Here is a 25,791-nt window from a genome sequence, read left to right on the forward strand (position 1 = left end):
CTATTATTTACGTATTTCTGTGTGGGCCTACTGATTTACGCGAACTCTTCAGTAATTAGATTGGTAGTTTTCACCTTTTTAAATCACAACTGTATACATATTTTTAGTTCATTTGTACATGTATATATATGTATATATTATGGCCCAATAAAAGTACTGGAATCTAACAAACAGGCCATCGCTGGATGTGTATTACTAGAAAAAGATGATTGGTCGTGTAGTAATAACGACAATACAGACAAGTAAATTGTCGAATTTTCCAGGCAAAAATTACAAACGATCACATATAGACATAGAACATGGAACATTTAAACATGTTTAGTAGACAACGAACAATATCATTATGATTGTGTTAATGATCCCTCCGGTTTATAATTCATTCGCCGAAGACCTATCGTAGTTAATTAGAAAACATCTTAGTCTTAGCCTAATAGAGGGTTTAAAAGGTAATACCGCAAGTTAAAACGATGTGTCAGCGCGTGCTATGAAGCAATTTGTTTGTCTCCGCAGTAGGTTAAACTGTTATCTCGGGATAAGGGACTCTGTGTACGTGTATAACAAAGCATGAATATTTCAAGTATCCACTTCGACCTGTAAAAATGGGCCATTTATTAGCCATCTGCCCTTGTTATCTCCGCTCCTCCCCTTGGCCTCCTGTGATACTACTGTATCAACCCCTCTGGTTATGTTTCAATTTAGCCAGTGTTTATTATGATAGGGCATCTTACCAATACCTAATATAACACTAACTACACATTATATTATATACATTAGATAACAGTTCCGTCGGTACACGATAACTGATATGTACTTTATAGAACTTGATAACGACCAACTTTAGATACAGTTCCGTCAATACACGATAACTTATATGTAATTTATAGAACTTTATAAAAAATCAATCAACTCGTAGGCCCTAAATTTTGTACGAGTTACTTCCCCTTTTTTAACACCGTTAAAAAGGCTGTGTATGGGTATATTCTGTCGAATCCCTGCCGGGGGATGGATAGTGACATCCATCTATTTAATTGCAGCCTAATTTATAGTTTTTTTTTCATTATGATTTTATAAATTTCGTCTGATAATGATTTGTTCGTGATTTACATTGATCACGAGTATGACCGGTACATAACACTAAGACAGTGCATGTTTTAACTCGTATTTTTGTGACTGATTGTTGTATGAGTTCATTATCATATTACCTTTTTCAATTAATCTAATTCTATTTGCATAAACTGTGTTTACATAAATTATATATCATTGTACACTCAGTCGAAATATTGTATGGGATATTGTTATACAGTGTATTACATGTTTGCGACATTTAACTTCTTGATTCAGAAATTATTATTTCGACGAAAGTTGCCTCCCCTAAGGCACGCGATTGTCCAAGTAATCATATTAAAAAATGTGGAATTCCTGCTTTGTTTAAATTATACGTATAATGATCACGAATGCTGGCCCGGTTTGATACAGCAGAGTACATCGGCGACGTAGATATCAAATTAATACATAATCAAAATTACTTGTGCAGTGGAACTTCGTTAACTCGAACTCGGAAAACTCGAATACCCCGCTTAACTCGAAGTACTTCGTCAGTCCCTGCCAAATTCTCTCTTTATCATAGTAAAAAAAACTCGGAAAACTCGAATTCGGAAAACTCGAAAAACTCGGATAATACGAAGTGAAAATTTGGTCCCAACAATAAAAATCCTACTTAAAATGATCGAATAACTCGAAGTATCATTTTTGTGTCCCAACGATCGGTGGTAAACGCCGACATTTTTTCAACATCGAAATTCCGTTTGTATCGGCATTACAATTCTACCGATTATAATACGCGATTATAAGTGTTTCATAAATTCATGAAAGAAATTATCGGTGGAATCTTATAACAACAACTGTCGGTGATAAACGGTACTGTTTTACTTACATCAGGTAATTTCCTAAGGCGGTCGCCGATAATAGTTTAGTTTAGTTTATTCAACTTGAAGCCTTACGGCTCATAAGTATAACATAGAAGCATCAACATACACATATATACAATACGTAACTAATTGTTATAGAGGATGAACAAAACAGTAGGCGTAACTGGTGAAAAGCATCCGAAAACATTGATTTTAACAACAAAAACACAATCAGAGTATTCAGGGGGGTGGACAAAACAATAAACATAACTGGAGACAAGTACCTTAAGTCATTAATAAAAAGTAAATAATACAGTTTGTAAGAGTAGATAGATAGTAGTTACCAAACAATAGGTATAACTAATATAAGTATATAGGATTTTTCAAATGCAAATATATACTTCGTGAGAATAATTACATGATGAACAAACAATATATATAAATAGATATAAATAGAGATAAGTAACTAACATCGTTAATACAACACTAAATACAAAGTGTACATAATTTAGATGAATAGTTAGGGTATGAACAAAAAATAGGTATAGCTGGAGATAAACACGTACAAACGATATTGATCTATACTAAAGGTTGGAATCCCGACCGTAGTAACCAGCTTGACTGTAAATATTTTCCAAGATTACATAACTCTTTTTTATTGTAAACAGAAAGCAATTGGACAAGTTTAAAAGAAGACGGGTGATTCCAATAATATTTTTTAATGAATCTTTTTCGAATATCAACATATAGTGGACAAATAAGGATGAAATGGAATTCGTATAGTACACATGATAGTCAACAACTCAACTACCCGCTCGCTGAAGCGGAACTAATCTCTAACACACCGGTAGATCTACTCGGCTAATGTTTTTACAGGTGTAGAAATGAAACAGGCACCGGTGCCTATTAAATCTGTGAACTGCTGAAACAATAGCGTAATTACTGCCGAGGTATTCAGAGTACGACTGTAACGGTCAGTGCGGTCTATTAAATCGGATAAAACGACAACTCAGTTACAGTAACATTGTATACGCACATGCGCAGTACCAACTTCCTGTGCTAATTAATACACATGGAAATGGCGTGGTTGTCGGTAAAACGTAAGTTGGACTATCAAACACTGTTTCATATGTCCAATATAAGGTAATGGTTCTGTTACGTTTTACATACAATCTGTGTTAAATTTAAACGGTTATTTGATATAACATTAATAAATTGTTATTCGGTTGAATTCCATTTTATCGTTATTCCTTTTGCAAACATGACATGAACACCATATCGTTATTGAACTTGAAGTGACTAAGTGAAAGAAACTTTATCGAGACTGTATATCGGCAAAACTACACCAAACTACAAGTGACAGAACGAAATATTACATACACATTTACATGTATTGACCAGTCTTTACACTGAACTGATGAGTGACAGAGCGGAGTTATAATGATTATATAATGTTGACAAATATTGACCAAACGTTGCACCAAAAATGACAACTCGCTTAATTCGAACACTCGGATAACTCGAAGTTTTCTTGTGGTCCCGTCGACTTCGAGTTAACGAAGTTCCACTGTAAATGTAACCGTCAGAGGGACTTGAACCCACACATACTTCTATATATGATACACATATTGGGACCGTTAACGTTGGGTGGAGATTTTTTGCAAAGTTCCCGTAAACTGAGCTCATCCTCACCGCGTTTACCCTTATTTGTAACATATTAATCCTTTATACGCAGGTCCGGTTAGGGACATCCTCCATTCTATAAATTTAAGTGATATGTTGCAACGTGCTGACGCATGACAAATACGTCATATTGATTGGAAGAATTCACAAAATGAATATTTAAATATAAGCAAACTGTGATAGTATCAAGGTGGAAGAAAATCCAATCGGTTTTAAAATATAAACATAAAGAAAAAATGTATGCCTTTGAATTTAAAAAAAATTACATGATTTATATACAGTTTTTTCCCGTGTGTCATATAAAACAACAAACAAAAGGCCAGTGGGAAATTCAATGGTTTCTTTGAAAGAGAATTGTAAACAGGATACCTGCATCCTTCAGGCAGGGAAGGCGTATAGTGAATTATCTACATAAGATCACCAGTCTGTATCAGATAAAGCCGGAACTCCATTTCTCGTTTCATTGCGTTGATTATTCAGGTGCGTCCCGCTCAGCCACTAATTCATGACGCATTAAACACATTATCATAGAATTATCAATGGAGGTTCGAGGGTATCGGGACGTCTTATCATATTGGAATTCACCCAGAAGCATGTAAACACGAAACATATAAGCTACATGTATAATTATGTTTGTTTTAAAAACAAAATATCCATTCAGAGCGTTTACTCTTCATTCCGTGTTATGTCCATACATGTTTGAATGGTGACAAACAACCGGGTAAGACTGAACAAGGAAATGCATTAAAAAAACAAAGAACCTTTAAGTGTCGTTAAGTAAAAATATAATTTACAATTATTGCGAAATAAGATAATGTATATATAAACTTATAGCGCACAGAGAGTTCGAGCGAAAACTACGTGGTCGGACAGATGGACTGGCCCCCTGTATAAAGAATACTAAAATTAGAAATAAAACTGAACCTTATTATTTTGGTCTTTAGGATATAACGGATTCTAAGTTTCTATAAGTAGGAGGAGATAATCTGGTATTAGAATTGAGCTGAGAATCCTCATCTTCGCTAGCCAAGGCTTCTTATTGCGTTACACTACAGAAGCCTTGGCTAGCGAAGATGAGTGTAACGCATTCAGAAGCCTTGACTAGCGAAGATGAGTGTAACGCATTCAGAAGCCTTGACTAGCGAAGATGAGGATTCCCCTGTAGTGTAACTGTTACGACAAAGGATGTTTTGTGTCGTTTCCGGGTCCCGCTTCGAAGGGAGAACAAGGTTAGTGTCTGGTCAAAATTAGTGTTGAATATTACAAATGTATATTCACAGTAAGTAGATAATTGTTGTGTTATTTGTACATTGAAGGACTGTCATATGCAGCTTTTCAACCTAAAGGAGTCATGGAAATATATTAATTAGTTTAGACAAATGGTTTTCTTGTCGACTGTTTTAAAAAAAAATACATCATTATTTATTGAATTTACCCAACATAACATCAGTTAATGCCTTTAAATTCATAAATACTCAACGTATAAATCATGTTCACATTATCAAACTTTCCATTGGCAGTAAGTACCTAATAATATGGAATTGTGGTTTTTAATATTGTGGTTTTTAATATTGTGGTTGCACTGGTTTCGTTTATCGCGTGTGTAAGATTTTAACAAAACCGTTGCGATAACAAACCTCACCAGTCGAACTCAACCAGCTATTTCAGGCTCTTTGGTGCCACAATACATATGCATCATATATCGATGGAAAGAGAAAAAACATGACCTTTTGAATGATACTATATATTGTCTGATTCTCAAGGATTTCATGTGTTCAATTTAGGAGAAAAACAAAACATGATAAATTATTCTCGTGAGCTATGTTAAACGGAATCTAACCCATTTCCCCTTAATCTATTGGATTATCGCAGTGGTTTATAAATCCTTGTGGAAGTTCTAACTGACGCCAATTTTGACTTGACACTCACCTTGATTTTCCTTCGAAGCGAGAACCGGAAACGACGCAAAACATCCATTGCCGTAACAGTTACACTACAGTGGATTTTTGACAAAAAATAGGGGCTGGTGGTCAGTCTGTTAGGCCGAAGACCCCATACCTTTTCACGTCCGATAATTGAATCGACCCCTGATCGCTTAGTGTGTTACCAGCGTGCCAACCGCCCTCCCAATAGGAAGATTTTTGTAAATGACACAGACTTGAACTAGAGATCTAATCAAGTGCGGGAGGTGTACCATCATTGGTATACTTCATTTCAGTGCTAAAATTATCGTGAACGCATTAAACTGACTCTGGGTTTGAAAAAGACCGAAAAAAAAATAATGAAGTTCATTAGAATTTTTAATGTGCATGCAGCTACATTTGTTTACGTGACATCGATACGCCTGATAGTGATATAAACATTTTGAAAGTAACAGATCCTAATCTCTACTGTACTACACACAAGGGTTGGGCGCCGACTTACACCACAAAAATAACTGTCAATTAGCCTCTCGGGTATGACTACATATCCTTGACAAGGGAAGTAACTCACCGGAACGTGAACCGATCTATTTTCTGTCAGAGTTCATTTTCTCCAATCAATAGCGTCGGATTTTAATCATGCGTGACTCGTTTCAAAGATGTCTGAAAAAATGCTAAGTAGACATTTAATGGTCCGTACAATGTACGATTATCAACCAAAGCTCTGATGGGCACAGCTTTATTCGCATGGCCAGTAGTAAAAACGGCTTCACAGATCCGTCACAAATATAAAGACCTGTAATCCTGCCTTAAGATGGGGCAGTCACAGCTATTGTTATGCAAGAAGTCCGAGGTTAAAGTCACGGTTCACGGGAGAGGGCCCTCTCGGCCGCCATTTTTCATATTCTTAGACATGATACGCTCTCGCTGATTGGTCAGACATTTTTCTCGGACACTTTTTAGACTTTACCATGATTTACAAACACAAGAGAAATGAAAACAAAACTCTGAACAGTGAAAATGTAAATAGACGATCATATTGACAACTGAGCAGCAAAATGCACTTAATTTGGCTAAAAGTGGCCATAATTGCTTCATTGGTTGTCAAGCAGACACTGGCAAATAATTCCTTGTGACCAAGATCTTAGACAAACTGACTTTGCTAGGTAAAAAATGTGTGTAACTTGCACGACAGGTCTCGCATGTACGCACTTCCAAGTAGATGTAAATCCGCAACTGTGCATACATGGTCCGATATACAGGATTGACGATATGATTCGCGCGAAATCGCTGGTTTGATCAAACACAATGTAAAATTCCAACACGTTTATGAGAACATTTTTATCTACGGACGTCCTTATAGTGGACGAGGTTGTCCGTCCTTATAGTGGACGAGGTTTCCATGTTGAGGGTGACCTCAAAAGATGGCCTCGGGGTGATAAACTTCGGCGCCAATTCTTGTCCCTCCCGGCCATAAATAAATAAATTCATTGCAAGTAAATCAAGTGAAGAAGAAGCTGACTTTCAGTGTTGTCACAGAGAAAGGTAAATATGTCAATGTTATCAAAATGTAATAGCCACAGTAACCATGGTCTTTGGTAAATTGACCATATGGTAAATAGTCTATTTTTTTTAAAGTGATCTACTCGGTAAATAAGTCACGATAAAACTTTCAGTGTTAAGATACAATCATATTAATTACATCTAAGGACAATAAATGTAACAATATACTCAAATGTAAGTATATATATAAGTAGGTCTGATTTTCATATCCGTCCAGCAGTTGTTCACTAACAGATATAGGATAAATGACATGTATAGATTACACTTGATATATCTTACTTGGATACATACTACCTTAAGCAGGTATCAAACCCTGTAACCATCCAGGTACATTCCATTATTCTAAGAGCGAATGAACTTAATCTTGGGATGGGTCTCATCAATATCAGTTTTCTTATTTCTATTTAAATGAACACTGGTTTTCAAATATGAATGGCTATACACTTGCTGCTGGGTTTGACTTTGCAGTATTTGATTTTACAGATTGTCCAGGGATAATACTATTAATTGATTTGGGGTACAGAACAGCATTGGGGTTTGTGTTTGCACCATTGTAGGCGGAGCGCTGTTGATTGAACCCGTTTTCTATGATGTCAGGGTTGATCAGTGCAGGGGTGATGTGTAAAAGTTTAGCACAAATCTCAGCAAATGCAGTTATACATGAGGAAATATCCTCTAAGCACTGTGGTGACATTATACATCTTTCCTTTTCTTTGTTTGACAGATATTTATATTTTTTGATGTAATTCTTCCATTCCATGAACCAGCCTTGTATCTGTCTCGACCTATCTCGACCTAGTGTCATCAGTTGAAGTAATAGGTCTTGTGTCACGGCCTAAATGTGTTTTGTATCAACTGAATTGTAAGTTACAGCACCCTTAGCCCCTAACGCACTTTAGTTTAGCTGAAAAAGATGAAGCATGTCTTTATTCAGCACTTCTTCAGCTAAATGATTCCTCATCATGGATTGCTGTGAAGGGAAGTTGTGCTCATTTGTCAAATGCCTATTAATCTGTAATGCATTTTGCCTACCCCAGTTGTAGCAATCGAACAATATTTGCCACCGATGATATCACCACTTGGTAGAGTTAGATTTCTCGTGGATCTCTTGCTTAGACCGCTTTTTATATATAGTAGTACGGACCTTCTTTATGCGATGGGAGTAGCCCATCATGAAAGTAAGCGTTTCACTCAAGTCACGTGGATTTGCAACATTCATCATGGTGCTGCTTGAAACCTAAATTAATATGTAGGAAAGTACGATTGCAGGATGACCTATCCATTCATGTAAAAACTACTTTGAAGCCATATCTCTGAAGAGTGTTAACTGATTCCCAAAACAGGGTGTTTAATTCTGAAGCCTGAATTTGGTTGAATAGAAAATGGGCAAAAGGAAATCTGAATCCTGTCAGATCTAGAAACTGCAAGACATGGTTACTTAAATGTTTTTCGGTTTTGCCTGTAGTTAGCGTTTTACACGTTCCTTTCCTCACAAATGTCAACGAAACCAACTAACTCAACAACATCACCATTTTTAAGAATTTGTAAATCCTCTTGGATTGCCATTTCATCAATGATGACTCCACCAACTCATCCTTCTTTGGAAATTTCTAGTCGCATGACCTCCTTAAACATCCACTTGGATATGTCCTTCTGAAAACCTACTTTTTGTTGAACTGAATTTGTAAACAACACAGGCAGCGAAGGTGATGGAAGTGTCATGAGCTGGCTGGAGCGTAGTGATAGATATCCATGTGGTGTACGATTGTAAAGTTGTAAACAAAATGAGATGATTAACTTGCTCCCCCTCCTCCCTCTGGGATCTTTGCCTGCATTCTTTGCTTGATCAAGTAGAGGATCCAACATCTCATCAGTTGCATTTGGAATAAGTGATTTGAAGTCATCCTTTGATACTTTATCTCTTTTTACTGCGTCAGTTGTGGATGAAATATTCTTGTCACCACTGTTACTATGACCAGATATCATCTCTGTACATGTTCTACTACGGACGATGACAGGAATGGCAACACTCTTGAGCATAGTAGTGATCTAATTAGGGGATAGTACGTTGTTTTTCGTGGCTATACTGGCGATTAGAACATGAAATTTGGTTTTAACTCGAGACCGATAGGTCGAGAGTTTAAACCAAATTTCATGTTGTACTATTCCCATTCTAACACGTTTACTATCGCATATATTTAGATACATTGTTTTACATCGCTACAAGTACGCTCTTAAGTACTCTGTGACCTCCGCTAGTGACGTGTCTTACTGTGGCGGATTGACCAATCAGAAAGAAGCTTTCAAAGTCGGTCAATTGGCCACGCCCATACTGGCGAGAGTTCGATCTGTATGTTGACGAAGCGGTGTATTTGGATTGTTGTAAAAGTCCTGTTACCGAAGATTAAACGATTTATTTGGATTCACTCTGCAGTATGCATAACGACATGTCCGTTTTGATAAAGTCAGTGTTGATGTGTTTTTACAGGCTCAACCGTTATGTGAAGTTGTGTGCACTTGTTCCATTTCATTTCGGAATTTACTTGGCTAGATGCCTACACACGGACGAAATGAACGTTTCAATCAATAAATGACGATAAGAATGATGTTAACGGTTTTTGTTAAATTTATTCAGTTAATTCATTCTTTTCGATTTCTTCACTTTCGATTCCAATCTCATGGGTCATCAATCATAAATGGTGCAGAGTGTTGAATTTCGCTACGAGTCGAACTTGACGCCATATTGTTTTGATTAGAAAAGGGGCATGGCTTAACACGATAGATCATGGTTCTATCGCAGATTTGAACATAGTCCGTAACCAATCAAAACACGCGTTGCAAACGAATCGTGTTAGAATGTGTCTTGTTGTCACAGTGTTATTGACATTCCCTTCATCGATCCATTTTTCTACAGTGTGATATCCACTACATACAACAGATTGGTTCACTGTTATAGCCTCTTTACTAGTTCAACTATTTTGCCTACAATATTTACACTTTCTTCGTCACATTTGAAGTAGTCGTCTATCCGCAAAGCCTCCAAGTCATTACATTTATTAGCTATCTCCTATTTCCAGTGTCCATGTTTCATAAAGGTTACTTTTTTCAAGACGTCCTGGCCATCGGAAAGGAGGGGGTGTTAAGAAGACATATTAATTCATCATTTGTCATTCGATTGGTAACAGTAAATGTACTCGGAAGCTTTGCTTTAACATTGGGATATGTGGATAAAACATATTTAGAAAATATGTGTTTTTCTAAATTTTCTTTGTCTCCATCAACAGTTTCAGTAAGTTCAAACTTGAAATGTTCATATAGCTCATCGATTTCAAGTTCAGCCCCATTTAAAGCTTGGCCTTGGGTTCGTGTTAGTAACCTGACAAAATGATACAATTTGTGTGAAATTTTACAAATCAGTAATTTCCTATGATACAATTAGTGTGAACTTTTTAGAAAACACTATATTACTATTCAGTTTCTTGGCTAAAGTTCATATTTTGTCTATTTTCTTTACATGAAATCAACGTTTAAATGGAGCAGATTTTGAATAAAGTATATATTAAATGTATACATTTTCATTAATAATTATATATATAAGTATATATAAGACTTATTATGATTGTTTGCTTGTTTAAACCTGCTTGGAGTATACTTTCTATACTAATTGATACTTGAACTTATCAACTGGGACTTCTTATATAGATCTAAGAAAATGTTTGCTATGCAGTAGTATCTCATTTCAACAACTGACATTTAAACTTTATGCTTGCAGGAAGCATTAGTATTTCACCTAGATTACGTGATGTGCATGTTTCAAAAGTTGCTTACACTGACCTTCATTATGATATTTGACCTATGTGAACGATAATATTTGATAATTGCTACATTACTTCAAATCCGGTAGGGGGCTAATTAAAAATAGTTTTTTATTATCAACTATCATTTATTGCATTCTATTCCACAGGTTTCCACAGCAAGCAGAAAAAAATCAAGACACATTTACACCTGGTGACGTTAGGGAAATTAAAACCCTGTGTTCCGTAGGTGAAACAAAAGTACAAGAAGAACAGCAGACTGATGATGCTGAAAACGAATTTGATGAAGAGTTCAGTGAGATTATTGCTTGCCATACTGAAGATGATTTCAGTGATTCCTGTGTATTTCCTCCAGGATTTTCTGTGAGTGAAGTCTTGGAGGGCTTGATAACCGAGAAAGTGTTAACTCCAGTAAGGCAGAAACAAATGATGTAATAACGCTTCTCTTGAGTAAGGACTATATATCTAGAGTAAACATATTCTGCTTCAAGGAATTTTCTATATTAAGAGAGCTTTTGGAATATTGCATCTCAGCACCTGAACCTGTAAAACCCAGCAAGCTATCTAAATTTTACACAAAATGCCACGAACATCAAACATCTACAGAAATGAGGTGTAAGATGTTCATTGATTAATCAAATCATGTTTCTTCAGCAATTTCAGGTCATATATGCTACAATGTGAATGTGGCAATTAGAAAGAAGAACAAGAAAAACTCTTTAAGGTTCTCGGGACAGGGACAAGCCAACGATACTTAACACCCAGCAGCAGAGGAAATCAGGTATGTTGCCGGATACTGTGTGGCTAACGTGAGATACAAGTACGTCAAATTAGAGTTCTCTAATTGCTACAAGACATCAAATGAGGCACAAACAAAGTATGAGGAAGCATGCAGTGTGATCAAAATTCTTGGCCAAATGAGACAGAGTGAACAGAGTGTGGAAGAAACATCATTGTACCCTGTCACTCTTTTGGAAACTGCACACAAACAAAATATTGGGGCTTGTTGAATGATGATGTGTAGTCATTTTTATCCAGGTATGTGAAAAAATATTTAGAACTGCAGGTAGAAAAATAAATCTAAATACATGGTAATCAACTTTGCCAATACGGCTCTTCCGTTTTGTTAGACTCAAAAGAACTGTACGGAGCATTTATCAGATGTGTTTCAACCACCGGAATGCAGGATTTAACATCAGATTCATCTATCAGCAGTCTGTTGGATGATAAGGTGAGCATTGTCGTTATAACACACCTAGTTTACAATGAACTGATCAAACAAATCTTCTGATAATGTCAAGGGGATGACACACACAAAACAGATTCAAGAGAAATCGGAAAAAAATGCAAACATCACCAAAACTTGATTACGACGTTGTGATGAAAGACAAATCAGAAAAAAATCTGTGTCCCATAGTCTCCTAAATGATACTGAAGGACAAACATTTCTCACAGTTATGACAAAGAGCCAGTTGGTTAGTCTCGCCAAAGCATACAGTGCTGTACTTCCCTAAAAGGACTCAAAAGTAAAACTAATACAGAAACTGAGTGATAAAATTCTGACAGAAAATCACATGTTATTCACTGATTTGTTTACAAATTAACAAGAAAATGATATGGAAATTGAGTCTTAACCAAGCCATACTAGTCTCATTACAGAACCTGAACAGCAACCTGCACTGGGAGAGGAACCTGCACCGCCATTGGAACCAACATTAGAACCTGCACCAGAATAGCAGCTTGAACAAGAACCAGAACCGGAACATAAACCTAGTGAGGTGGAGATCAACGTAAATTTTGTATGACTGTAAGAGTTAATGATGATGTTGTGAGGGATATGACCACTGATTCTATAGAAGATGTGCAGGACTTTCAAATGTCCTCAAATAGAAAACTCTCTGTGACATTTTTGTTGTATTTTGTAAGAGACTTAGAATTCATAGAGATTTTGTTTACATTGCTTGATGATTCAAATAATAATGACAGACTTATATGCAAAGATGCTGTTGCTCCAGCAGCTAATGGTGATGAACAATAAAATAGTTTTGATTATGACGAGGATGATTAATGAAAGGTAATATTAAAATTTCATTGAAATAACAGTCTACAGTAGTCATTGTTTTTTTTAAATGCATGCCAGTTAAAACGACTGAAAAAATCAAAACAGTTCTTTATTGAAAATAAGTTTTATGCTTGGGTTTGTTTTTTGTTTTGTTTGTTTGGTGGTTTTGTTGGGGGTTTTTTTTGTTGTTGAAATAATTGGTAGGATATTTTTTTCATTGTTCATAAGTCTACCTGGTATTTACTTTATATTAGTTTTCATTTCAATTAGAAATCTCGGGATATTAATATTTTCTACACTTGGTCTTATTTCAACATTGATTATAGAAATAAATTATTTCAAAGTGACGATTTACATTCTACAATCAATGTAGATCTATCGTAGACAACCTGTGTACATCTGTTTCCCTCTCAAAAAAATAGGCTCGAAAATATACCTATTTGGAGTTTTGTTTTCATTCCTTTCATGTCTGTAAACCATGGTTAAGTCTAGAAAGTTTCCGAGAAAATCTCTAACCAATCAGCAAGGGTGTATCATGTCTAATCAGAATATGAACAAGAGGCCCATGGGGCCTGTATCGCTCACCTGGTTGGATTAGACCAAATGTCGAAATAATGTTCATATTCAATTTGTTTTATTTGTAAAACTCTAACAATGCTATATATGGTTATAGTGTGGGAATCCGAACTGCTTTAAAGATTAATGAAATCCAGATTCTCTAAGGTCTGAAAGAACTCAAGAATTGTTTATAGAACATGCATTCATCACTTTATGACTATATATAGCTAGTAGCGATTTAAAAGAATTACCTCTATTTCCCCTATTGGGCCCAGCCCCTTTGGTCCTTCGGGGGTCAGAGTCACCATTTATGCAAAATCTGTTCCCCTGTTTCTGACCAAATTGGGTTCAAATCCATTCATAACTTTATGACTAGTAGCGATTCAAATTAATTACCTCTATTTCCCCCACTGGGCCCCGCCCTTTTGGCCCCTTTAGGATCAGTCACCATTTATGCACAATCTGTTCCCCTTCCCCCAAGGATGTTTCGGACCATATTGCGTTCAAATCCATTCATAACTTAATAACTAGTAGCGATTTAAAGGAATTGCCTCTATTTCACCTATTGGGCCCCGTCCCTTTGGCCCCTCGGGGGTCAGAGTCACCGTTTATGCAAAATCTGTTCCCCTTCCCCCAAGGATGTTTCGGACCAAATTGGGTTCAAATCCATTCATAACTTTATGACTAGTAGAGATTCAAAGGAATTACCTCTACTTCCCCCACTGGGCCCCGCCCTTTTGGCCCCTTTAGGGTCAGAGTCACCGTTTATGCAAAATCTGTTCCCCTTCCCCCAATGATATTTCTGATCAAATTGGATTCAAATCCATTCATAACTTTATGACTAGTAGCAATTTAAAGGAATTACCTCTATTTCCCCCATTGGGCCCCGCCCCTTTGGCCCCTCAGGGGTCAGAGTCACCATTTATGCAAAATCTGTTCCCCTTCACCCAAGGACTGTCTTCTGACCAAATTGGGTTCTCAATCACATTCATAACTTTATGACTCGTGCCGATTTTTAGAGGAGGATATTACCTCTATTTCCCCCATTGGGCCCCGCCCCCTTTGGCCCCTTTAGGGTCATGAGGTCACCATTTATGCAAATCTGTTCCCCTCTCCCCACAAGGATGTTTCTGACCAAATTGGGTTCTAAATACATGGTAATCAACTTTGCCAATACGGCTCTTCCGTTTTGTTAGACTCAAAAGAACTGTACGGAGCATTTATCAGATGTGTTTCAACCACCGGAATGCAGGATTTAACATCAGATTCATCTATCAGCAGTCTGTTGGATGATAAGGTGAGCATTGTCGTTATAACACACCTAGTTTACAATGAACTGATCAAACAAATCTTCTGATAATGTCAAGGGGATGACACACACAAAACAGATTCGAGAGAAATCGGAAAAAAATGCAAACATCACCAAAACTTGATTACGACGTTGTGATGAAAGACAAATCAGAAAAAAATCTGTGTCCCATAGTCTCCTAAATGATACTGAAGGACAAACATTTCTCACAGTTATGACAAAGAGCCAGTTGGTTAGTCTCGCCAAAGCATACAGTGCTGTACTTCCCTAAAAGGACTCAAAAGTAAAACTAATACAGAAACTGAGTGATACAATTCTGACAGAAAATCCATGCTATTCACTGATTTGTTTACAAATTAACAAGAAAATGATATGGAAATTGAGTCTTGACCAAGCCATACTAGTCTCATTACAGAACCTGAACAGCAACCTGCACTGGGAGAGGAACCTGCACCGCCATTGGAACCAACATTAGAACCTGCACCAGAATAGCAGCTTGAACAAGAACCAGAACCGGAACATAAACCTAGTGAGGTGGAGATCAACGTAAATTTTGTATGACTGTAAGAGTTAATGATGATGTTGTGAGGGATATGACCACTGGTTCTATAGAAGATGTGCAGGACTTTCAAATGTCCTCAAATAGAAAACTCTCTGTGACATTTTTGTTGTATTTTGTAAGAGACTTAGAATTCATAGAGATTTTGTTTACATTGCTTGATGATTCAAATAATAATGACAGACTTATATGCAAAGATGCTGTTGCTCCAGCAGCTAATGGTGATGAACAATAAAATAGTTTTGATTATGACGAGGATGATTAATGAAAGGTAATATTAAAATTTCATTGAAATAACAGTCTACAGTAGTCATTGAACGGTGACTTTTTCCTCGGACTACTTGCATGACAATAGCTGTTAACGTCCCATTTTTTGTGACGGATCTGTGAAGCCGTTTTTTTCTACAAGCCATGCGAATAAAGCTGTGCCAATCAAAGCGGTGGCACATAATCGTACGGACCATTAAATGTATACTTAGCACTTTTCAGGCAAAAATTCTAGGCATCCTAATTCACAATTGTGGACTTTCAGTACCATGTGTTTCATCTTTAAAACGATCCGTGCATGATTCAAACCCGATGGTACTCTGACAGAAAGTAGGTCAGTTTTCACGTTCCGGTGAGTTCATTCCCTTGTCAAGGATATGTAGTCGTGGGACGGGTCATACATGCGAGAGGCTGATTTTTTTTATCTGACAATTATTTTTGTGTGACGTAAGTCCGCGCCTACCCCCTGTGATACCACAGGCCTAACTTGTTTGTAATGCGCAACCGACTTCCTGTATCAAATGTCCGACGAAGTGAGGCTGTGGGGAATGAAGTATGTCATATTTCATTATTTACGTTATCTGCTCACATAATTTTATATATAGACAAATGCTATTGGTCAAGACCAAATATCATTAAGTTTACGAACTAAGGAATATGATTAATGTAAAAAAAACTAATAAAATTGTGTATTTTTATCAGATTAATTGATAACATGATCTGTCCTCCTTGATAAGAAAGGAAATGTTTTGTTGTGAAACAGTGCCGTGTATCAACTACGAACACTACTTTAATTGTATATATTATATTGTAAAGTATGTGAAAAGAGAATAAAATGAATTTGAATTTGAATATATAAACAGTACCATTCATCACAGTACAACTACGATAATAAAGAAATTAAAATATTTACATTCGAATCAACAACACATATTGCATATGTTACATTGTGCTAATAATTCGATATGTAACATAGCAACACAACTCACGAAGAAAGACATTGTTATGACTCGTGCCCTGACCGGGCCTCGAACTCAGGATCTACAGCACCTGATCGCCCAGCCAGCTTGAACCACTACACACTATCCACGCTCTTAAACAGAGCGTTTCAAAGGCGCAGTGATGGTTGGTCCGATACCCTGACATGACCATAGTGACACATCGTCTATTAGTTTATATGAATATCTGGATCACAATGGGTGTACATACATGGATACAAATTGTACGAAAATAACATACATTCAACACAGTACAGCTATAACAGGAATTTCAAATATATACACAGTATATAAACAAAATGTGTATCATGAGTTCCTGTCCCCACATACCCAATAAAACTCTTCCATGAGTTCCTGTCCCCACATACCCAATAAGACTCTTCCATGAGTTCCTGTCCCCACATACCCAATAAGACTCTTCCATGAGTTCCTGTCCCCACATACCCAATAAGACTCTTCCATGAGTTCCTGTCCCCACATACCCAATAAGACTCTTCCATGAGTTCCTGTCCCCACATACCCAATAAGACTCTTCCATGAGTTCCTGTCCCCACATACCCAATAAGACTCTTCCATGAGTTCCTGTCCCCACATACCCAATAAGACTCTTCCATGAGTTCCTGTCCCCACATACCCAATAAGACTCTTCCATGAGTTCCTGTCCCCACATACCCAATAAGACTCTTCCATGAGTTCCTGTCCCCACATACCCAATAAGACTCTTCCATGAGTTCCTGTCCCCACATACCCAATAAGACTCTTCCATAAGTATAACCTGTATTTAACCTCTTAATGCAACTCAGGTTGCGATCAGTACAGGATTTTGACGTGGTGTTGATAACATGTACAATCTATATCATATCACATGTAGTCTAATAGTCCACAACAGATATTTAAAGCGAGTGTATGAACGTACATGTATCACTTGATCAGTGATCGATTGAATAAACAGAGCTTTTTTTTTCTTCAAACGTAAAATATGGTAATATAGGATTATACACATAACGAATTTTAAATTCAAATTAAGACAGTAATTAAAATTTTGATTAACAGGTGTATAGGAGACATGTGACAGGTAGTTATGTAAAACACATGTTTAAAAGTAATTAATGAATATATGAAAAGGTATACGTTTATCAATGACTTTGTTCATACCCATTAAACTGGTGATAGATATGGCGCTACGTCAACAGAGACCATTTGAATGAGGTATTACACACTGTAGATGGACCTTAAACCGCGTAATATTGAATTCATTAAACAAGATCATTAACATTATTTGAAGCAATCCGTTGAAGAAGGTAATTAATTAAACATGACATGAAAATGTCTGGGCGTTTGATTATATTCATCATTATATATACCGGTAACTCTAGAAATAGTCAGATATACACGGTCGATTTCACTACGCTTATCACGGTCGATTTCACTACGCTACGCTTATCACGGTCGATATCACTACGCTACGCTTATCACGGTCGATATCACTACGCTACGCTTATCACGGTCGATTGCACTACGCTACGCTTATCACGGTCGATTGCACTACGCTACGCTTATCACGGTCGATTTCACTATACTACGCTTATCACTGTCGATATCACTACGCTACGCTTATCACGGCCGATTTCACTACCCTACGCTTATCACGGTCTATTTCACTACGCTTATCACGGTCGATTTCAGTACGATTCGCCTATCACGGTCGATTACACTACGCTTATCACGGTCGATTTCACTACGCTACGCTTATCACGGTCGATTTCAGTACGCTTCGCCTATCACGGTCGATTACACTACGCTTATCACGGTCGATTTCACTACGCTACGCTTATCACGGTCGATTTCAGTACGCTTCGCCTATCACGGTCGATTACACTACGCTTATCACGGTCGATTACACTACGCTTATCACGGTCGATTTCACTACGCTACGCTTATCACGGTCGATTTCAGTACGCTTCGCCTATCACGGTCGATTTCACTACGCTACGCTTATGACGTCGATTTCACTACGCTACGCTTATCACGGTCGATTTCACTACGCTACGCTTATCACAGTCGATTTCACTACGCTTATCACGGTCGATTTCAGTACGCTTCGCCTATCACGGTCGATTTCACTACGCTTATCACGTTCGATTTCACTACGCTTATCACGGCCGATTGCACTACGCTACGCTTATCACGGTCGATTGCACTACGCTACGCTTATCACGGTCGATTTCACTATACTACGCTTATCACGGTCGATATCACTACGCTACGCTTATCACGGCCGATTTCACTACCCTACGCTTATCACGGTCTATTTCACTACGCTTATCACGGTCGATTTCAGTACGCTTCGCCTATCACGGTCGATTACACTACGCTTATCACGGCCGGTTTCACTACGCTACGCTTATCACGGTCGATTTCAGTACGCTTCGCCTATCACGGTCGATTACACTACGCTTATCACGGTCGATTACACTACGCTTATCACGGTCGATTTCACTACGCTACGCTTATCACGGTCGATTTCAGTACGCTTCGCCTATCACGGTCGATTTCACTACGCAACGCTTATCACGTAGATTTCACTACGCTACGCTTATCACGGTCGATATCACTACGCTACGCTTATCACGGTCGATTTCACTACGCTTATCACAGTCGATATCACTACGCTTATCACGGTCGATTTCAGTACGCTTCGCCTATCACGGTCGATTTCACTACGCTGATCACGTTCGATTTCACTACGCTTATCACGGGCGATTTCACTACGCTAAGCTTATCGGTATCGTACTATCACAAGGGTGAATAGGATATGTCGTTATCGTTACCAAAACCACTTCCACTTTGTTCTCATTTGTCCATTATTTGTTGATATTCAAATAAGGCTCATTATAGGTATTACAGGAACGTCCCTCTTCATTCAAACTTATTCAACTGCTATATGTACGTAATCAAAAAGAGCTTTGTACTCTTGGGAAGAATTTTCAATCATTTTTGGATAATACGGTTGAGATTCCATTCTTTGGTATAGAAAAATATCATATTTGTACATGTATGTGTTTATCTCAGTTATACCTTCTATTTGGCCCATCCCCTAATCATTCTTACAAATAATTTATTTAATGCTTCCATGTCTCCTGTTATACGTACCTATTGCGTTGTCACTGACCCCTGTTATAAATTGTAGATATGTTGTTGAAATGAATGTTTCTGTATTCCTATCACCAGTTACGTCTGTTGTTTTTGTCAATCTCTGAACATTTAAATATCATATATATTATACGTTGTTGAAATTAATGTTTCTTTGTACTTATAAGCCGTAAGGCATCAAGCTGAATAAAACTATTGAACTACACTGTCGATTTCAATGCGCCACATTTCTAACGGTCGATTTCACTACGCTTAACACGGTCGATTTCACTACGCTACGAAACACTTATCACGGTCGATTTTGATTTCACTACGCCATGCTACGCTTATCACGGTTGATAAAACTACGCTACACTAATCATGGTTGATTGAACTATGCTACGCTAGTTATTTAGACCGATTGCACTACGCTTCACTACAGTCATCATGGTTGATTACACTTCGCTACGCTTCACTAATGACGGTTGATTACTGTTTGCTACGCTATACTTATCACGGTTGATTACACTTCGCTTAGCTACACTTATCACGGTCGATTGCACTACGCTACGCTACACTTATCACGGCCGATTGCACTACGCTACGCTACACTTATCACGGTCGATTGCACTACGCTACGCTACACTTATCCCGGTCGATTGCACTTCGCTACGCTTATCACGGTCGATTGCACTACGCTACGCTACACTTATCACGGCCGATTGCACAACGCTACGCTACACTTATCACGGTCGATTGCACTACGCTACACTTATCACGGTTGATTGCACTACGCTACACTTATCACGGTTGATTGCACTACGCTACACTACACGTATCACGGTTGATTGCACTACGCTACACTACACGTATCACGGTTGATTGCATTACGCTACGCTACACATATCACGGTTGATTGCACTACGCTACACTACACGTATCACGGTTGAGTGTACTAGGCTTCTCTACACAAGACCGTGATTATCCAACGTTGGGAATAATCTTACATAGAATGCAAATATAATTATGTATTTCTAAAGTTCGTATATTTTTTTTATCTTCAATACCAAATGCTCAAATTCCATTGATCAAGATTTTTTTTCCAATACCTCTAAAAAAGGGTCAAGTCCACTTGATAATGGTTGGAGGAGTCGATGACAAAAGCGCCACCTAGCGGAACTACCTTTTCATCAATGGAAATCATGTTTACTATAAGTGGTATAGTTTACGGTTCACTGTCCTTCGATGTTGCGAACTGCAATATCGTTAAATATTAGAATACATTTCATAAAGAATATTCCTACCAATGCTTAAATGCACTACCACGACATAGCGTGACGTCATGTTTTGACGACGTCATAATTTTATTTTTATCGAAAGTTGATATACTGTAGCACTCCTGTATGATCTCTGTTGGATTTACACATCAAAACGGCACAGGAAGTCGTCGAAAGGATAAATGTATGTCCTAATTTCAATACAGAATAAATAAATTCAGTGTATGTTGTTAAGAGGCGATGAGCTCCAATGTTGTATGTTTCGTGGGTGACAGTTACCGGTATTATTGAATGTCCTATCAAAACAAAAAGGTCTAAGATGGATTTTAGAATAAATAGATATGCTTTATCCATTTCGTCTGTTGATCATGGGAACTGACTTAAAGTGGACTCCTAGCAAAATCAGGAATTTTCTTCCGCGTCTTCCGCATGTGGGACATTTAAGAGTCCAGATTAATATCCTATCTCGCAAAACTGTCACTTTTATGCTATTATTTCATTCTTGAATTTTCTCCATTTTTGTGTATTTTAGTGTCAGCTTGACACTCTTTCTTCTTTGACCCCATTAAGTGAAAAATCCATTTCGATAAGTACACCAGGCACAGCCGGTTCTGCGTACCAATCGTCAGCACGAACCTCTGAACATCGTCACATGTGTGGTGTCACAAGATTGTATACATGTGGTGCATACAGTGCACTGACAGATCTGTCGTGATTTTTACATCATATGACGTAATTATTTATCACGTCTCCACCTTCAAAATATTTTAATTATGCAGTCATTAACCCGAGCACATAAAAACGAATCTCGTTTACATATATCTGTCAATATGATTTCCGCATGATGATATACACAATAGTCCTGAATATATACATGGAATACACAATTAGATACTATAGTAAGCTGTGCCACTATTGTACAGAGCGAACAAACTCTGCTCACTCAACAGATAATTTTATTTTGGTTTCATTTGCTTCAAGATGAAACATCAAAATGGAATTTGTGCGCATATACATTTTCACAACAGAAAAAGGCAAAGGACATCGTTCAAGTCCAAATACTAATATTAAATCCAAAAATAGTTCCACGCATCTATTTAAACCGCAAACGCTTTTCCAACTTGTAACAACAAAGAACAACAGTTCGTTCATACATCTGTATCATTCATCAATCATCATGGAATATCGGCACGTGTTTATGATGGCATTAATATTTCTATATTGATAAGAAGAACTTATTTGACCAATATGAAAATATTTTACTGACAATAAATACAATATAACAAGCGTTTAATTGTGAATTACAGTTTTTAGTTAAACTATAAACTGATCTATTAGTAAAAAGCGACACTGCGGAATACGTACTATATGACGTAATTATACATATGATAATTATATAACGTAATCAAATATATGATAATATATCCAATTCTACTGTAGACTCGTTATGCTAACCTACAGTATAGGAATGTGAATTAAATAGAATTTCTTTGTACTTTATTGCATCCATCCAAATGAATGAAGGCAACAGTTCATTTAACGCTCACGTGACACTAAACCATTCCCTAAAGAGGTATAGTTAGACTGATGAGTACGGTTGTGTTCAGTGTAGGTGTAATGTATACTGTGGTCTGACGGCTGGCGTGTTCACGACACAAAAAGACAAGTCTGAATTATACATAAGCGTTTGTAAACGTTCTGTTAGTGTGACACGGTGGAATATTTTGGTTGAACAGTCAATGTTACCATGAGGATAACCATGTTTATTAACAGTCACTGCGAGGATAACCAAGTACATTAACAAGTTACCACGAAAATTACCATGTATTATAACAGTGTCAATGAGGACAACCATGTACATCAAAAATTACCATGATGATAACCATGTACAATAACAGTTCCCATGAGGATAACCTTGTACATGTACGTTAATCAGTTACCATGAGGATAACCTTGTACATGTACGTTAATCAGTTACCATGAGGATAACCATGTACGTTAATCAGTTACCATGAGGATAACCTTGTGCATGTACGTTAATCAGTTACCATGAGGATAACCATGTACGTTAATCAGTTACCATGAGGATAACCTTGTACGTTAATCAGTTACCATGAGGATAACCTTGTACGTTAATCAGTTACCATGAGGATAACCATGTACATTAACCAGTTACCATGACGATAACTTGTACGTTAACTAGTTACCATGAAGACAACCTGGCACATTTACCAGTTACCATGAGAATAACCATGTACATCATCCAGTTACAATGACATTAACACTGTACATCAACCATTTACCATGACGATAACTATGAACATTAACGAGTTAACATGACGATTACCCGACACAATAACCAGCAACCATGACGATAACCACGTACATTAACGAGTTAACATGACGATAACCATGTACATTAACCAGTTATCATGACGATAATCATGTACATTAACCAGTTATCATGACGATAATCATGTACATTAACCAGTTACCAGGACGAGAGCCATGTACATTACCCAGTTATCATGACGATAACCATGTACATTACCCAGTTTCCATGACGATAACCATGTACATTAACCAGTTATCATGACGATTACCATGTACATTAACCAGTTACCATATCGATAACCATGTGCATTACCCAGTTTCCATGACGATAACCATGTACATTAACCAGTTACCATGACGATAACCATGTACATTAACCAGTTACCATGACGATTACCATGTACATTAACCAGTTGCCATGACGATAACCATGTACATTAACCAGTTATCATGACAATAACTTGATGTCTTTATTATAACATCATACAGTACAATAAGGACGGGCCAAACCGACTGAATCATTGATATTCGCTTTAGAAATAAATTCCACTGATAACATTACTTTATCGAATTGCTGAGCGTCAACCAGGGCGTGTCACGTACTATTTTAACACATTTTGATTGATATCTCACGGTGGGCATATAATGTTCTTCACATGAGCAATCACTCAACTCAATAATTACAGAAAAGAAATGAATAATATCCCCAGTTTAGTCGCCTCATGCGAATCATGTAATGGAGATCTCGGGTAGAATTCTACGTCCTACTTAATGGGACTAACTACCACGCGGACTAACTGAGTTATGTAGGGACCGTAAACTGACCATGTGTGTGACTATGTTCAAGATAATAGTGACTGACCGCCAGCACAAGTCGGACCCATATTCAGCAAGCGGAAGTAGTAAATGTAAAGTCCTACCGACATTTATGGTTTTAAATATTAGCTTGCTATTTTTGGACGGGAGTTGACCTCTGCCGTCTGTCTCGCGGGAATGTAGACAGGTGTAGACATCCATTATCGGCGGTTTATGTTTGGTTGTCGTCTACGAGACACACAATCAGACAAGACTATCATCCCCATCCCCACCCGTGACCCTCTTAATACATGCCTGTACCTACCATCGCCCTTTGGCATGTATACTGCACCGAGCTTCATTTCATATGCAACAGACGCCTTATATACTACCACTACCTGTCAGTGTCCCTTACACAAATACAATTGTACATAACATATACATCAGGCCTCCTTCCACAGATATAAGGTGCTCTTAGAACGTCATCTCAACAACACTCTTCTATGACCCCATTACATATGTAATTACTTCCTTCTCCACCCCTCTACAACAATCATTAACCACCTGTACATATCCCTTTGGCGTATACCTGTCTCCCGCTCTTTCCTCCACGTACACCTGTGTCCCCATCTCTCATCCACGTACACCTGTGTCCCCATCTCTCCTCCGCGTACACCTGTGTCCCCATCTCTCCTCCGCGTACACCTGTGTCCCCATCTCTCCTCTACGTACATCTGTGTCCCCATCTCTCCTCAACGTACACCTGCGTCCCCATCTCTCCTCTACTTACACCTGTGTCCCCATCTCTCATCCACGTACACCTGTCTCCCGCTCTTTCCTCCACGTACACCTGTGTCTCCATCTCTCATCCACGTACACCTGTGTCCCCATCTCTCATCCACGTACACCTGTGTCCCCGTCCCTCCTCCACGTACACATGTGTCCCCATCCCTCCTTCACGTACACCTGTGTCCCCACACCTCATTCATGAACACCTGTCTCCTCCCTCCTCCGCGCAGACATATGTCCCCACTCCTGACAACTGTCTTTTCCCTCAAAAATACAATGCTCAATCAAATAAGTTGTTTCAGATATGCTCTATGCCAATGACATATTAGTCTTTGCAAACGAGCTCATTAGAGTAATGTAAGAAAATTGATGATGCGAAGCCAAGGTGTCAAGTTGCAATTATATTTCCGTCTTAAAAATTACAGTACGAGGTGTTTAGTTCGGCACGTGCCTTCACTATTTCTCCTACGCTGTCTGTCAATAAATTAATTACTCTGACATAGCTAGTCAGTTCTGATGGATAACGGAGAATTAATGCTAGTTGTGGGAGACAGTAGAATGCTGTACTTACACTTCCGACATCCAGGTGCTGTCCAGGTAATAACTATTTAACGGAGTGAGTAACATTGCGCAGGGTTACTTTGACGGTTACAAATCACTTTTAAAACCGACAGATGGGTTATTAATCAATTAGAGATTGTTAATATATCTCCTTTTTGCACTCCATCGACCTTTGACCTCGAGGTCAAGGTTGAAATGATCCAATGATCGAGCACTGTATTTCGTCAGTGGGGTGATAAAGGTATACAGCAGCTTCCACT

General features: G+C 37.9%; 1 protein-coding gene across 2 annotated transcripts in view; it reads right to left on the reverse strand.

Moving 5' to 3' along the window:
* The window catches only part of LOC117342180 (metalloreductase STEAP4-like), a 69,534-nt gene that overhangs the window by 34,009 nt on the left and 9,734 nt on the right, over window positions 1-25,791 (reverse strand). The window contains exon 1 of one of the 2 annotated variants that reach the window (XM_033904214.1): window positions 5,520-5,578. The exons of the other annotated variant lie outside the window; for it this stretch is intronic. Within the exon in view, the coding sequence (XP_033760105.1) occupies window positions 5,520-5,563 (44 nt within the window). The 5' untranslated portion in view covers window positions 5,564-5,578. Of the gene's footprint in view, window positions 1-5,519; window positions 5,579-25,791 lie in introns of those variants that run through there. 2 annotated transcript variants of the gene reach the window in all.

This window comes from Pecten maximus, chromosome 14 (genome assembly GCF_902652985.1).
Source record: "Pecten maximus chromosome 14, xPecMax1.1, whole genome shotgun sequence".
Taxonomy (NCBI): Eukaryota; Metazoa; Mollusca; class Bivalvia; order Pectinida; family Pectinidae; genus Pecten; species Pecten maximus.